The 14,310-nt window shown below is 40.8% G+C and overlaps 1 protein-coding gene across 2 annotated transcripts in view; it reads right to left on the bottom strand.

The window, feature by feature from the left end:
• The window catches only part of SLC44A1 (solute carrier family 44 member 1), a 78,144-nt gene that overhangs the window by 37,233 nt on the left and 26,601 nt on the right, over window positions 1-14,310 (bottom strand). For both annotated transcript variants that reach the window (XM_089779156.1, XM_075931356.2), the window contains exons 2-4: window positions 13,951-14,040; window positions 8,894-9,036; window positions 2,498-2,634 (exon numbers count right to left, since the gene is read on the bottom strand). In XM_089779156.1, the coding sequence (XP_089635282.1) occupies window positions 2,498-2,634; window positions 8,894-9,036; window positions 13,951-14,040 (370 nt within the window). The remainder of the gene's footprint in view (window positions 1-2,497; window positions 2,635-8,893; window positions 9,037-13,950; window positions 14,041-14,310) is intronic.

Raw genomic sequence — 14,310 nt, 5'->3', positions numbered from 1 at the left:
GAGGAGGCTTAAGGCAGCCAATCAGGACCCAGCTGGGCTGCACAAAATGAGTTACAGGGCAGAGGGAGCTTAGTGTCTCTACAGCTCTACAGAGTGAAGGACTTGCTGCCTACACCTAGAGAGGTACTGTAGACAGAGCAGTGCTAGGGTAGGTCAGGGGAGCTCTGTTCTGATTAGCTCCTGGGCTGAGGCACTGAGGGTACTAGAGCTACGGGGGCGGCCAGGGGTGTGGGGGGGAAACAGGCCACATGTCCACCCCTCTTGCCAATGATGTGAGTGGCCAATTCAGACTGCCATTTGCCTGGAATGAAGGGGCTAGACTAAGGACTGCAGTGGGTCACTGAGGTGAATGGTGGGATTGGGGGGTTGCCGGTTCCCCAAAGGGGAGAAACCCAGCAGTGGGCATCGCCAGAGTGTAGTATCCTTGGGAAGGAAGCTGTGGTCTGGGAGGCACATGGGTCAGGGCACAGTGGAGCCAGACAGAGTAGGTGGGTGATGGCATGTGAGGCATCACCAGAGGAGGGCGCTCCCATGCTAGAAAGAGCCAATTCCCACATGGCCAGCAGGAGGCGCTCCAACAGTGAGTATAAACCTGTTATAGTCCCATTCTGAATTAATATCAATCCAAGGTAGTTAATGGATTTACTTCCAAATTCTCAGAAATATCCTGTATTCCACAGATGCCATAATTTTGGTATGGACACACTATTCTTCGTACTTAAGAAAAAGGCTGCATCTGCTTCAACCCAGACTCAATTCAACCTTAACTATGGAGCTATAACTAGCAATTTCACTGCATTTAGAATGCAGCAGTAAGTTTCTAGCAATTAACAAGTTTAACTGAATCATGGTTTGGATCCTGCCCTATTGATATAGCAAGTACCATCAAGGGATAAGATTTCTAAGCGTAACTATTCTCACACTCTTGCATAGTGCTGACATTTTTTTGCCCCCTGACTTAGCTACAACATGAACGCTCAATTTAGATTCAGCATCTCCTCTATTTAAGTTATGTATTATTAACATTCTAATCGGTTTACCTCAGACCTAAATGGCTGGCCCAAGGTCACACCGAGCAAATATGGATTAGAAAACAGGGATGAGAGACCTTGAGTACTTTTACTAACACCTCCCTGCAATAAGTGCTAGATTTCAGATACCCTGGGCTAAGTTTACAAGAAACAAGGCAAATCCATTTAAGGCCAATTTTAAAATATTTCACAAGCAGTTGTTTTTCATATAGCAAATGCCAAGGAGGTTTGATTAGCCTGGATCACCATTAGCACAAGATGCAGTACATTTTAGAAAATCATGTAGCCTTAGGCTCAGTTTGACAACAGTCATGCCAAATGTACCACAGTTATCAGAGGATAACAAACACATGTTGATTTCCCAACATAAGTTAGACTTATACAGAAACACAACCCTATTCATGCACAGACAAAAAAAATGCTAGTGGCCATGTTTAAATATTTCAGGGGGCTCCAAGAATTAAATGCTCCATCTGAATCCTTCCGTTCATTAGAAGGCTGCTGTACATCACAAGACAAAAATGAGAGGAAGTCAAAATTAGTATGATAAAATAAAGCCATCCTCAGATACCTGCAACTAAAGGGCTAAGGGAAGTCAGCACCTCCTTGCTTTCACCAAAAGGAGCTCTCGGGCAAAAGATTCTCTGCTCTGTGCTCATAACAGTAATGCTGTCACTATCAGCTAATGAACAGAATGCCTTGCCCTAAGGTGCAAAAAGATCAAGTGCCAAGGTTTAAGGAAAAGAACACGAATGACAGAATAATTAGAAGGGATTTTTGCTCCATATTTACATTTGGATTCCTTCCCTTTTGAAGCCCCAATGTTAGTCACCTGCCTACACTGTGGTGTAGACAATTCCTTAACTCTACGTTAAATCCATTCACTTAAACGTGCCTTAAGATGGTGACACGGACAGCAGCATAGATAAAGCAGCCGAATTCCTGGGGCGGACACTGAGTTAGTTTCATTCAGCAATATAGTTTCCCTGGTACTTACCTTGCACAAAACACAATAAAAATGTTGAAAAATAAGGAATTGCGCTTCAGTACTGAATAAAAACAATTATTTCCCACTTGTTGGCAGATACCATATTCTAGCACAATGCAATAGCACTACTGATCTCACCTGCCCACTACTTGCTAGAATGACTCAACAGTGAAGGAAGGCTACTTGGAGCAGATTTCAGAATATAGGAGCACATGCCCATAAAATGTAAAACCCCTTTGATCAAGTTCCTGTGCGGTTTGTCTTTTTTTCTTCTTCAAGAAAATGAACTTTAAAAAGGAAATGACTACTTTTAGATGTATAAAAAATACTATAGACTATTCCCCTTGGTATTTCCCATAATGTTTTGTCAATTCATCTTTAGTTCTGCTAAGTCTAAGGTACCTTTATCTTTCTTATATCTATGAATACTAAATAAATATTGGCTCCAGAAGAAAAAATAGATGTGCTTTCCTCATACCATTTGTTTCTGCAAATTTCTGAACATCAACCAAAGTTTTTAGCTCTTTCCGTGGACAAGCTGCAACACACAGGGCAATGGATTTGATCTTCCGATTTACCAGGTCTACATTGCATGGATCCAAAAAGAACACATACCTACAATAGGGGAGAAAAAAGGCTTAATACTTATATTGTATGGACAAGCCACAATAGCAGAAAAATTTGTCCAAGACATCAACATCATCAACTATAACAAGACTTTCAAGATTCCTTATTTTAGGGCAATACCAACATGGCAGAAGCACATACAGAAAGAAACTATTAAGGGTTGAATGTATGCACAGTATGCACCCTTTAATTTATAGACTGATATTGTATAATAAGCATACTCTAACATTTTAACACACTTCAGTATATTAAAGTGGCATTAATTGTAAAGCCTTAGCACTTCTAAACTATAAACTCCTGTTTGAAACTTAACTTGAAGAGCTCTAGTCTTTTTCCCTGAAATATGAAGTCAAAAATATCCAGAACAAGTGTATGTATACAATAAAAAGAAATGAAAAGAAAGCTCAAAATGTTTTAATAAATAGATGCAACTCAAATAACTCAAGCTTTCTGTGTTAAATTAATTTTTCACACCACTAGTCCATAATACCGAATAGATCGTTTTGGTATTTATTTAGAAGCATAAAAATTGTGGAGTCATTTCAGGTAAAACTCTAGCTACTATGTAAGTGCAGTATTTTAAAATGATTCCTTCATGATTGAGAAAACACTCCAAGTTATGAAATGTGCATTGCCTATCAGACATCTCCTATACATATGTGATCTCAGAACTCTGGATCTGTTCTCATTCATTCAAATTGTTAAGATCATGTGCTATTTCTGTTAAAAACACTGATGAAAATCCTCTTCTGAGCTCAGAAAGCCTATTTCATCTCACAGGACACTTGGAAACTGTTATAAATGATTTTGCAACAGGTTCATCATGAAGTACACCAACAAAAATATACCTCAGTTAATGTAACTGTTGAAATGCTTCACAGCCCAGTGCACCAGCATAAATACCATTGGCAGCCATTTAAACAGTTGTGATGTTTTTGTTTTCTTCAGTGTAACTACTTTTTTTTTCTTTATCTAACAAAAAGCACTTTGATGCTAAAGTGGAATTGAAAATTGTATGATCCTCAGTAAGTTTTCCACCACACTCATTAAGATGATACTTCAGAAACAACATGACTAAGTAATAATAAACCTTCAGGGGCAATGCAAAAATGTCCAAGTGTATATTTATTGTTAAATACAGTAATCAAAACAGACTAATTAACAGGGGCAAAAAATATTGCATGATGCAAGCAATCTGACCCTTTACATATAGGTTCTCTACTATTCCTGGCTTTTCTCACATCATTTTGACTATATGCAGTGATGGCACCTCTCCCTGGATAGTTAGTTCTGTTATTCAATTTCCATGTACAAAAGTTATTACTATTTTGCCTCAATTTTTCAGTTCCTAATAATGTCTTGTCCTACCTTCTGAAATGGAATCAATTCCTCTCACCATTCATTGTAACTTAAACGTATTTATAAACTACTCATGTTCTCTCCTGAATGTTCTTTTTCCTAGTGAAACTGTAATCCTTTCAAACTCTCTAAGTAATTATCCTGCAATCCTTGGATATTTTTTTCACTCCTCTCCCCCCTCCCTCCCATCCAATACTGTACAAACATTAGGGGCTGTAACACAACTGGAAAATGTGGACCTTGCATTCTATCCAGCAGCTGTTTTCCAAAGTAACTACACACCTTAATGCAAGTGAATTAACCCTCTGATTCCCCATTTCTGTCAACAAAAGCACAATCTCCACTATTTAAAATACTTAAGTAGCTAGATCTGAAGACTGTAATATTAAAAATAGAAAAATAATATATACAAGACAGGTGGTGATATTAGTCTTGTCCCAGGAGGAGAATAGCTTTAACTCGGGTACTATTTCATGAATAATAAAAGAGCAGCACAACTGGAACAAGGTTTGGCTAGAGTGGAAGAGGCTCAGTGAAAGATGTCACAGGAAATCTAAAGAACTTAAGGATTTTTGGCATCAATGAAGAACCATGGTTAGTCACTGCAGAATCTGTTTCAATTTTGCCTAAAGAACTGTGAAATTATGGTTTCATGTATAAAGGATACAAGTGATCCCAAGCACTTTAGATGTTGACTGGAAAGTAATATAAATCAGTCACACAAACAAAGGTCATGATTTATCTTACTTGGGTTGGTTCAACTCACTAAATATTTTCCTTCCTGCAGTGTAATTGTACCATAATAAACCTATACACATGCAAGATTAGTGGTAATTTTTAGTTGGTACCACTATACCTATGCTTTAAATTAGCCAACATACTGGATTAATGAAATGACAAGATCCTTGTCAAGTGTTTTCATGTTCCAAAACATTTTTTGAGAACCAACAGAAAAAAATAAACTTCTGAAATATGAAAAAAGAGGGAGAAAAATGAGGTATGAAGGCAAAAAATACTTGATTAAATTGAAGTAACTGAGGCCATGCCCAGTCTTTGGCCAACCTCACAGTAACTATCTGTAATTTTAAACTCTTCATCAGTAGTGCCTACGCTTACACCTATGGTTTTTATTTTAATTTCACTCAAAGGTAAATTGCAATATTAAAGCTACAGGCTAAATGTTCAGAAATCAGGATATGAAAGTTAAAGTTCACAGTGAAGTTAACTGCCAAAGTGCATATCTTGTGGCATACATTTAACAAGCTAAAATGTACCTTTTAAGTAACATTGATGGGGGGGGGGAGAGGAAGAGGGGGAAGGAAGAGATAAGGAAAGGTATTTTAGTGTCTACTTTTTTCCAAAAAAGAGGAAAAAATCTGAGCTATAGGGAACAACATGGCTTTAAATTAAGATGAAGTCATGCAAGGAAAAAAAACAGAGAGAAACAAGTCTCTGCACATGACCAATAGGCTTACTGGGCAAATGGCCAACTACTCCATACATGACTCTTCAGGCACAGTGAAAATAAAAGGTAGCAGAATTCTAACAAAAAATGAGAAGAGGCAAAGATCTTGCTATAAATTCGAAGTATCACATGTTCTTCTGTTTTAAAACTATAAATGGTTAACCTTTCACAGTGCAGCAAGCTATCACAATATACAAGTCTGTCTTAGTTTGGAGCATCTTGTATGTTCCTGTATTTGCAGATTTCATTGATTTCCTGTTATCCCTCAAAACATCTCAAGACATTTACATGAGCACTGTGCAGAACCACTGTTTACTGCAATTGACAAGCATCGCATTGCAATAATGGAGAAATGAATTAAAATGTTCACCCATTCACACCAATTTTGAGTGGGACATATGCAATTTAGTTCATGTCTTTTCTCTGCAAGTATGCTTCCAAATTTCCCTTTGCCTGTTTGCTACCTGCATGCACCGAGTAAAGAACTCATTAATTCAAATCTTTGCTTCTGGGGGGATCAAGAGATTTTGCCAGCATGCAATAGATACTGGCAGAATAGTTCTTCTTGTACTTTTTGAAAAGGATATATGGTATCTTCATTCTGCCCACACAGCAAGATCATACATGTCAAATACAGGTACCAGGCAGGATTAGCATTTGAATAACTTGTGCCATGTCAATGTGTTCATAATTTTGTTTGCAATTATTGTAGCAATTCAAGATAATTGCAGAGTTGCAAAACTCTACTAGGCAAGAAACCTCTTAGAAGCTGGCAGATCGATGTGGAACTGGTTGATTCCCAGACTACAACCCATTGAAAAGTGCTGCGTTCTCTTTTTTTTTTTTTTAATAACAAAAAGGGCTACGTCAATTACTGATGCAAAGAAAAAGCTACAAACTTAGTCACCATAGGCTTTCAGAATCTGATACGTACTCAGCTAGACATTCCCCTCAGAGAAAACTCCCCTCAACTCAATTTCACTTCCTCATTACTTTCTCTACATGTTGCTATGATTTAGTAGGAAGAGATAATGCTGTTTTACAGATAATTTAACATTTCTGCTATAATTGGAGGCTGAAGATAAGGTTACCCTACAAGAGGCAAAAAAATATTTTCAGGGATCCTCTGGAAGTTTAGAGCAACAGGCGAGTCTTTAAGACTTACCTCAAAAGACAGAGGCTTAGGAAAAAAAACCTTATTTTCTTCAGACTGTTGAAACAGCGTAACTATGAAAGTCAGCAGAGGTATGAAGCAATCCAATGTATTGTACCTCAGGCACTACAAGAAATCAGTCTCACAGAAATAGTTACTGGTCAGTTGGAGCCCTTTTTGAAAGCAAACAATTTCAAGACATAATGAAAAACAAGGAGAGGAGGGGGAAATCACTTGCCAATACATAGGAATTGCCATACTAGAACAGACACTAGCTCTCTGTCTAGTCTATCATGCTGGACAATACCATATGCTTCAGAGGACTGTGTAAGAAACTCCATAATGGATAGATATAGAAGGAAAGTTTCTTCTTATCCCCTGGCAGGAAGTAGTGGTCTTATGCTCTTAAGAGATGAGGATCTATACCACTTAATTTTTTTATGTATGTCAAGTAACTGAATAGTCTCATTAGCCAATCAAGAATAATCATTTTCTTAATTCTATTGAATTCTCGGCCTTCTCGATATCTTGTGGCAATGAGTTCAATACATGGTGCAATCGAGTGTATGTAAAAAACCTATTTCCTTTTCATCATCTTTAATTTGCTGACTTTCGTCATCATGAGATATCCCTTTGTATAATGTGAAAGGATAATACAATGAAGCACTCTTCCATGTGACAGCTGTTAGAAATAAGACTTGAGGACACAATGCTCTCAGATTTACAAAAAGCCCAATGATTAACTGATTAGTGCAAGAGTGGCCCAAGGCAGCCACACACCCCTCTCACCTACTTTTTGAAATAGGACAGTTGGGTTGTGAAATGAGTAACAGATTGGTGATTTTACAGGATAATTACCAGCCTTACAAAAGGAACTGAGGCCTAATTATTAGGAAATTTATGAACTCTGAATTATCACCCAGCACCAACAGTGAGCATGCTCTTTAGACCTTTTAGTCCAAGATGCTGCTTATCCTCAGAAGGTTTAAAAGTAACATCAGAAAGGATCAAATCAGTTTTTACAAAGTATCAATCCATTCAAGTAATTATTCTTCCCCCATTCCCAAAAGAAATAAGACACAGTTTACAACAATATTAAATTCAACACTTTTTACTGCTCAGTTCTCTAAATACAACATGTAATTGATACTCCATAGGACAATTTGAAAAATGTGCTTGTTCCATTAAATAAACTGCAAGTATTTATGTTTTGACAAATGACACTTGATGACCAAGCAACAAACTAAACCTACATCAATACATTTTATTTATTTATTTAGCCAACTCAAATTTCTTCAGAAAAAGTGACAGCATTTTCTAACTATTCATATTAAATTACTCTTGCAAACGAAGTTGCTAAGAAATCTCCAACACTATCTCACACACACACAAAAATCAAACCTTCAGTCAAGCATTCTTACAAAACAATCTGCATACACTAAGAGGTTTGTTAGTTTGAAGACAGGTGAGCCAAGACTATTCCAGAAGTTAAGAAGTAAGGTCTTTTAGTTTTCATTATCCTTTGCATAGCAGTGTTGATTTACAAGATAGAGGGATGTTTTGTTTTCTGAAGTCCTCTGAATTGTTCATAGGGGTTTTTAAGTATTAGCTGGCAAACAGAGTCTGAAGAATCCAGCACAGAAAATGAAGATCAGAACTAAACCAACTCCACAATTCTCCCTCAAAGCCTTGAGTCCAGAACTCTGTTTCATCTCCAAGTGACTGATAACAACATACTCTATTCCTTCAAAGCACCTCTAGAGTGGCCTAATTTAATCACGTTCCTAATCCTTGAAATACTTAGATCTCAGTCATGTCTAGGTATTTCTTAGGACTCCACTTTATATACCCAACTTCTAAACATGGAAAACTTCAATCTGATTTTGCATGCTTGGCTTTCCTCATTCATCCCTGGAGCATTTGAAAACACTGGTCCATCTGTAAAGCCCCAATGATCAATTTTACCAAATGGCTGAACACAACAACCAAACTATGTAATGAGAAGCCAAAAAGAAAGCAATACTCCAGATTACCTTCTTTGCATGCATATTATAAATTCTACAGTGCACAGTCACAACTGTAGGTGACAGGTTGTTAGAGCATGTTTTTAGCAAGAGAAATTCTTACAAGGACTAAATAGGAAAAATTAAACAGATTCACTAAAAGAGTCAGAAAATTTTCCCCCTCAATCAAGTTACTGTAATCTACTTCCAACTGAGAACAGACTCTAGTTCAATCATTTACTAAGTTTAGAAAAAGCATATACTCACTTCTTTTCTGTGAGGTCCAAACCGCTATTGACTATTCCATCCACCTTTACATTCTTCTGTCCACAGATATTTCCGTAGCTGTCATATCCTGAAACCAATCTTGCAGCTGCTCCAGTAGCGATTGAAAAACCACAAATAAAACCCTGGGGGAAAAAAAACAGAAAAAAGGCTTCAATGGCAACTGAGCCCAAAACACAGTTTAATACTGCTCTCCTTGGAGCTGGCCAGGAGGGAACAATCAGTTGTAATTCATTTATTTCAGAAGAGAGCTGCCCAACTTTTTGCAGGTTTCTTTGAAATGCCTTCCATTTAAAAAGGGAAAAGTCTAAGTCAACCAAGAAAGAACCACTATGAGGAACAAAAGACAGTTGTGAATTTAAATGCATACACTAATTAAAGATATGATTCAGATGCTCTAAAAATCGTTCATTAGCTAAATGGGGTCAACAATGTGCTAGACCAGGGGTAGGCAATAATTTTTGCCCGGGGACCACTTCAAAAAATTTTGAAATAGTCCCAAGCCACCTCGGAAGGGGGGGAGCCTAAACAGGAAGGGTGGAGCCTAAACAGGAAGGCCAGGGCTACCCCACTCCCAGACCATGACTGGGGTGGGGTGGGAGAACCCCTTTAACACCCCTTCCTACTAGGCACCCATGCCCTGGAAGAGACGTGACATACTCCCCCCCCCCCCCACCTCAGGCCAATCAGGATCTGGGGGCAGGGGAACGCAGGAAGCCTCCTCCTGCCCTGTGAGGACACATGGCACTTGGAAGTGCCGCAGGCTCCTTGCAGGGCAGGAGCAAAGCAGAGAAGGCTTTGCACGCTCCCCCACCCCCAGACCCTAATTGGCCTGGGGGCGGGGGAGCAGCAGGGCCTCTGCGGGCCAGATCCGGCCCAGAGAGGCCCTTTTGCTCACCCCTGTGCTAGATGCTTTTACAAGAGAAGCATAAAACAAGGTTCCTGAAATGAAATGCTCCTAATCTATGAAGATAGCACACAACTGGCAGGGAAGGAGAGCATGACTAGTGAAGTTTGGGATGCTTCTGTTTATAAGATTTTTTCAAACATCTTGTTAACACTTCTGAGAGAAAAAATACAGTAGAAAGGCCAATTTAGAAGAAAGGCAATATAAGGAAAAGGGGAAGCATGGGAGACCAGTCCAGGAAAGACATAACAGATGTGCAGGGAAGAAGAAGAAACAGAAATAACAGTGGAAGCATACAAAGGGAGCAGTCAGGGGCAGCATGGTGGAGCAAAGTGTGTGTGTGGGGGGGGCGGGGCGCCTTAGAGAAGGAAAGATCCAGGTAACACTGGGCTACAGATTGACTTTCAAAGAGCTTAAATTGGATACAGAAGGTGAAGTTGGAGTGGGAATGCAGAGAGGCCACGGTAAGGTGCTCATGCCTGAAAGCATCCATTATCTCTTTACAACTAGTCAAACTGGCCAATTCCGGGACATGGAAAAACAGTCCTTATGCTGTCTCTCCAAATAACCAGAGATGCCAGAAGGAAAGGATAAGAGTTTGAGATTGATGGGATGGGTGGGAAGAGAGCAGTAGCAAAGAAAACAAGTGCAGGAGTTACAAGTGGGTGCAAGAGAAGGAAAAGACTATTGGGAGGAGAGTGTGGAGGAGTCAAATGCTGACTGCTTTAAAGCCTTTGGAGGGCAGAACAGCACAGTGTTGAGGGGGGAGCAATACTGAAAGGGTATGTCTACACTACCACCCTAGTTCGAACTAGGGTGGTTAATGTAGTCAATCGAAGTTGCAAATGAAGCCCGGGATTTAAATATCCCGGGCTTCATTTGCATCTTGCCGGCGCCGCCATTTTTAAATAACCGGTAGCGGCTACACGTGGCATGGAGTAGGTAGTTCGAATTAGGCTTTCTATTCCACGAGAAGTAACGGTAGTTCGAATTAGAAAGCCTAATTCGAACTACCTACTCCGTGCCGCGTGTAGCCGCGGGCACGGAGTCCGAATTACCGGGGATTTAAAAATGGTGGCACCTGGCAAGATGCAAATGAAGCCCAGGATATTTAAATCCCGGGCTTCATTTGCAACTTCGATTGACTACATTAACCACCCTAGTTCGAACTAGGGTGGTAGTGTAGACATACCCAAAGAGATAAATTGATAAGAAAGGAATTCCAAATGAAAAGCAGTTCTCCGTCTTGTAGTGAATTAACTTAAAGACTTAACACCAGATGAGGTCAAAGCAAAGGAGGAGTGAAAGGGCATCACTATTAATAATTAAGCTGATTTGCAGCCCTTACTTTCAATTTCTTGGATCCAATCACCATTCATGTAAAAGCTCTAGTTCCTTTTAAGCAACAGAATTTTACATAAGATATTGCATAGGTTCTTAATCTTTTCCATACCACTGTGACCCTACTCAGGTCTCAGAGGGGTAGCTGTGTGAGTCTTTATATGCAAAAACAAGGAGTCCTGTGGCACCTTAAAGACTAACAGATTTATTCAGACATAAGCTTTCTTGAGTAAAAACCACTTTGTCAGATGCATGGAATGCAAGTCACAGAGGTAGGGAGCTAGATATAGGTATAGGTAGGTAACACACCACATTAGCATATCAAAAGAAAGGAGTTACAGGCAGTCCCCGGGTTACGTACAAGATAGGGACTGTAGGTTTGTTCTTAAGTTGAATCTGTATGTAAGTCGGAACTTGCGTCCAGATTCAGTCGCTGCTGAAACTGACCGCCAGTTCTGACTTACATACAGAATCAACTTAAGAACCCCAGGCGTCCCCAAGTCAGCTGCTGCTGAAACTGATCAGCAACTGATTCCAGGAAGCCCGGGGCAGAGCAACTCTGCCTCGGGCTTCCTGTAGTCAGCGCTGGTCAGTTTCAGCAGAAGCTGACTTGGGGATGCCTGGGGCAGAGCAGCTGGGGTGCTGCTGGGTTGCTCCAGTAGCGCCGCTCCTCGGCGCTACTGGACCAACCCAGCAGCACCCCATCTGCTCTGCCCCAGGCATCCTGATTCAGCCGCTGCTGAAACTGACCAGCAGCGGCTGAATCAGGACGCCTGGGGCAGAGCAGCTGGGGTGCTGCCGGGTTGGTCCCGTAGCGCCGAGGAGCGGCGCTACGGGACCAACCGGCAGCGCCCCAGCTGCTCTGCCACAGGCACCGGGCAAAAAGCCTAGTCTGCTGAGGGGGGGAGGGGGCGTACTAGCTGCGCCCCCCCCAGCAGACCAGGAAGCCGCGGGCGGCGGACCGAGACGCACCGTGGTCCCGCCACCTGGGTCCTCCGCGGCTTTGCTCCCAGTCTCCCTGGTCTGCCAGGGAGACGGGGAGCAAAGCCTCTGAGGATGCCAGCAGCGGGACAGCCGCGGGGCGTCTGGGCTGTCCTGCTGCCGGCTTCCCCGAGCCTTTGCAAAGCCTCGGGGAAGCCGGCAGCGAAGCAGCCCAGGTGCGCCTGGGCTGCCTCGCTGCCCGAGCCCCCCCCGCGGCTTTGCAAAGCCTCGGGGAAGCCGGCAGCGAAGCAGCCCAGCCTCAGCCCCCCCGCGGCTTTGCGCCGCGTCTTCCTGGTCTGCAGACCAGGGAGACACAGAGAAAGCCCCGGAGTACACGGGCGGCAGGACCGCGAGGTCCCGCAGTCCGTGTCCTCTGGGGGAGCCACGTTCATAACTGTGGATCCGACATAAGTCGGATCCGCGTAAGTCGGGGACTGCCTGTACTTATCAAGTGTAGGAACAGTGTTAACAAAGCCAATTCAGTCAGGGTACATTACAGCAGAGAAGTTTCCGGTATCCTCCTCCATCTATTTTAGGATTCTACTCCCATCAAGCAACAGAGTGAGGGAAGGTGGATATGACTGCCTGAAGTTATTTGCAACTCCCCAAAGCAATGATAAAGCATAATATAATCAATGTTCTGCACATTGGATTGATGTGACAAGAAAGCTTTAGGATACTACACCATACACAAAAAAGGACAAATTCACAGCTGCAGGTATATATGAAACTTTAGTAGAAGGACACTGCCAACAACAGTCCAGCAACAGCAAAGAGTGAAATGTAACAATTTGGAACCTAATTTTCCAAGATAGACCATATAAATTAGCTACACACATATGCCTAACACCCAAAATAAACATATATAACTAGGCATCCCGTATTAAAGATAGACAGTTACACTATAGAATTAAAAATCAAACTTGTCAGTGGAAAACAAAAAAGAAAAAAGACCAAAGAGATGCTAAGTAAAAAAAGCAAGTTAGCTATGAGCTTGCAGCGTACCATGATTGTAAAATAAAGCCAATGAGAGTTTGAGATGCAGGTTTTTACACAGAGATCATCATCTCAGAAACCAGTGAAAGAGATACGTGAAAGAGATAGTCATTTTCTAATTGGTGGTTGAATAATGTAAGTAATCATGCATAATGCCATTCAAAAAAGGCAAAAACCAAGATACTGAATTTTTACTATGCTTCAATTATTTTTTGTAATTTGACATATAGTTGAATCATCACAATTGTCAGGAGAAAACCAAGGATTTTGGCATCCAGGTAAGATGTAGTGAAGCTTTGGCACCTGAGGCAGTCTGGGAAGAAAAAATGGATTGTAGAATAAGCATTATTAAATGGATGGCTCTGCTAATGTTACCAGCAGGGATATCAATGATTTTGAGGTTTACATTGCTGTTTTTACATTTCAGAGCTATTGAGATGAAGGTAGCAGGTCCCCACGCTGAATACTATTTTTTCAAGACAGATTTAGGACTACAGTCTTTTAAAAAAAATAGACCAAGTGTAGATTGACATCTTTACAACCATCATGGCTAGAAACTTGTTTTAAAAGTAGCTTAGATTCTGAGGCACGTAATTCTGTGGTAAGAGCAAATTATGCAACCCTGTGTAAGTACCAGGTTTGCGCATAGTGATGTACAAAAAGGTATCAAAATCAAGCCAGTTCTTGTTCCATAACTGATTCTTCCCATGCTAACGTATGGTAGATATTGACTGAAACTACGAAATTTGTCATCACAAAATCTGGTTTCTTTTGTCTGTGACTTTGTAGCATTTAGAGTCTTTATTTTACTCACCATTCCAACACAAAAGAGGACAAACAGTAACAGCCATGGTATATCTGTGCAGCTGCGATCCTCGAGAGGCTTCCACTCTCGTCTGGAGCTCTTGGATGAGAAAAAGGGATAAAAACAATGGTTATGAAGTCAATTCAATAACGTATGTTCTTCTAAGAACAAAATGCTTCAAAAAGTAGTTTTTAGGGCACTGATATTCATCTGGGTTTATCATCTGGCATTGAAGTTATTTCATCTATACTGTAAAATGTACAATAACGTTTCAACTACAGTGATAATGTGTCCAAAGGTAATGGGAATAAGAATCTGCAAAAGGGAGTAGATGAGAGTAACGCTGCATTCAGAAACCATCTTACATGT

Source organism: Pelodiscus sinensis, chromosome 6 (genome assembly GCF_052426305.1).
Source record: "Pelodiscus sinensis isolate ZL-2025 chromosome 6, ASM5242630v1, whole genome shotgun sequence".
Lineage (NCBI taxonomy): Eukaryota > Metazoa > Chordata > Testudines > Trionychidae > Pelodiscus > Pelodiscus sinensis.
This window is presented reverse-complemented; position numbering and strand designations above follow the sequence as displayed.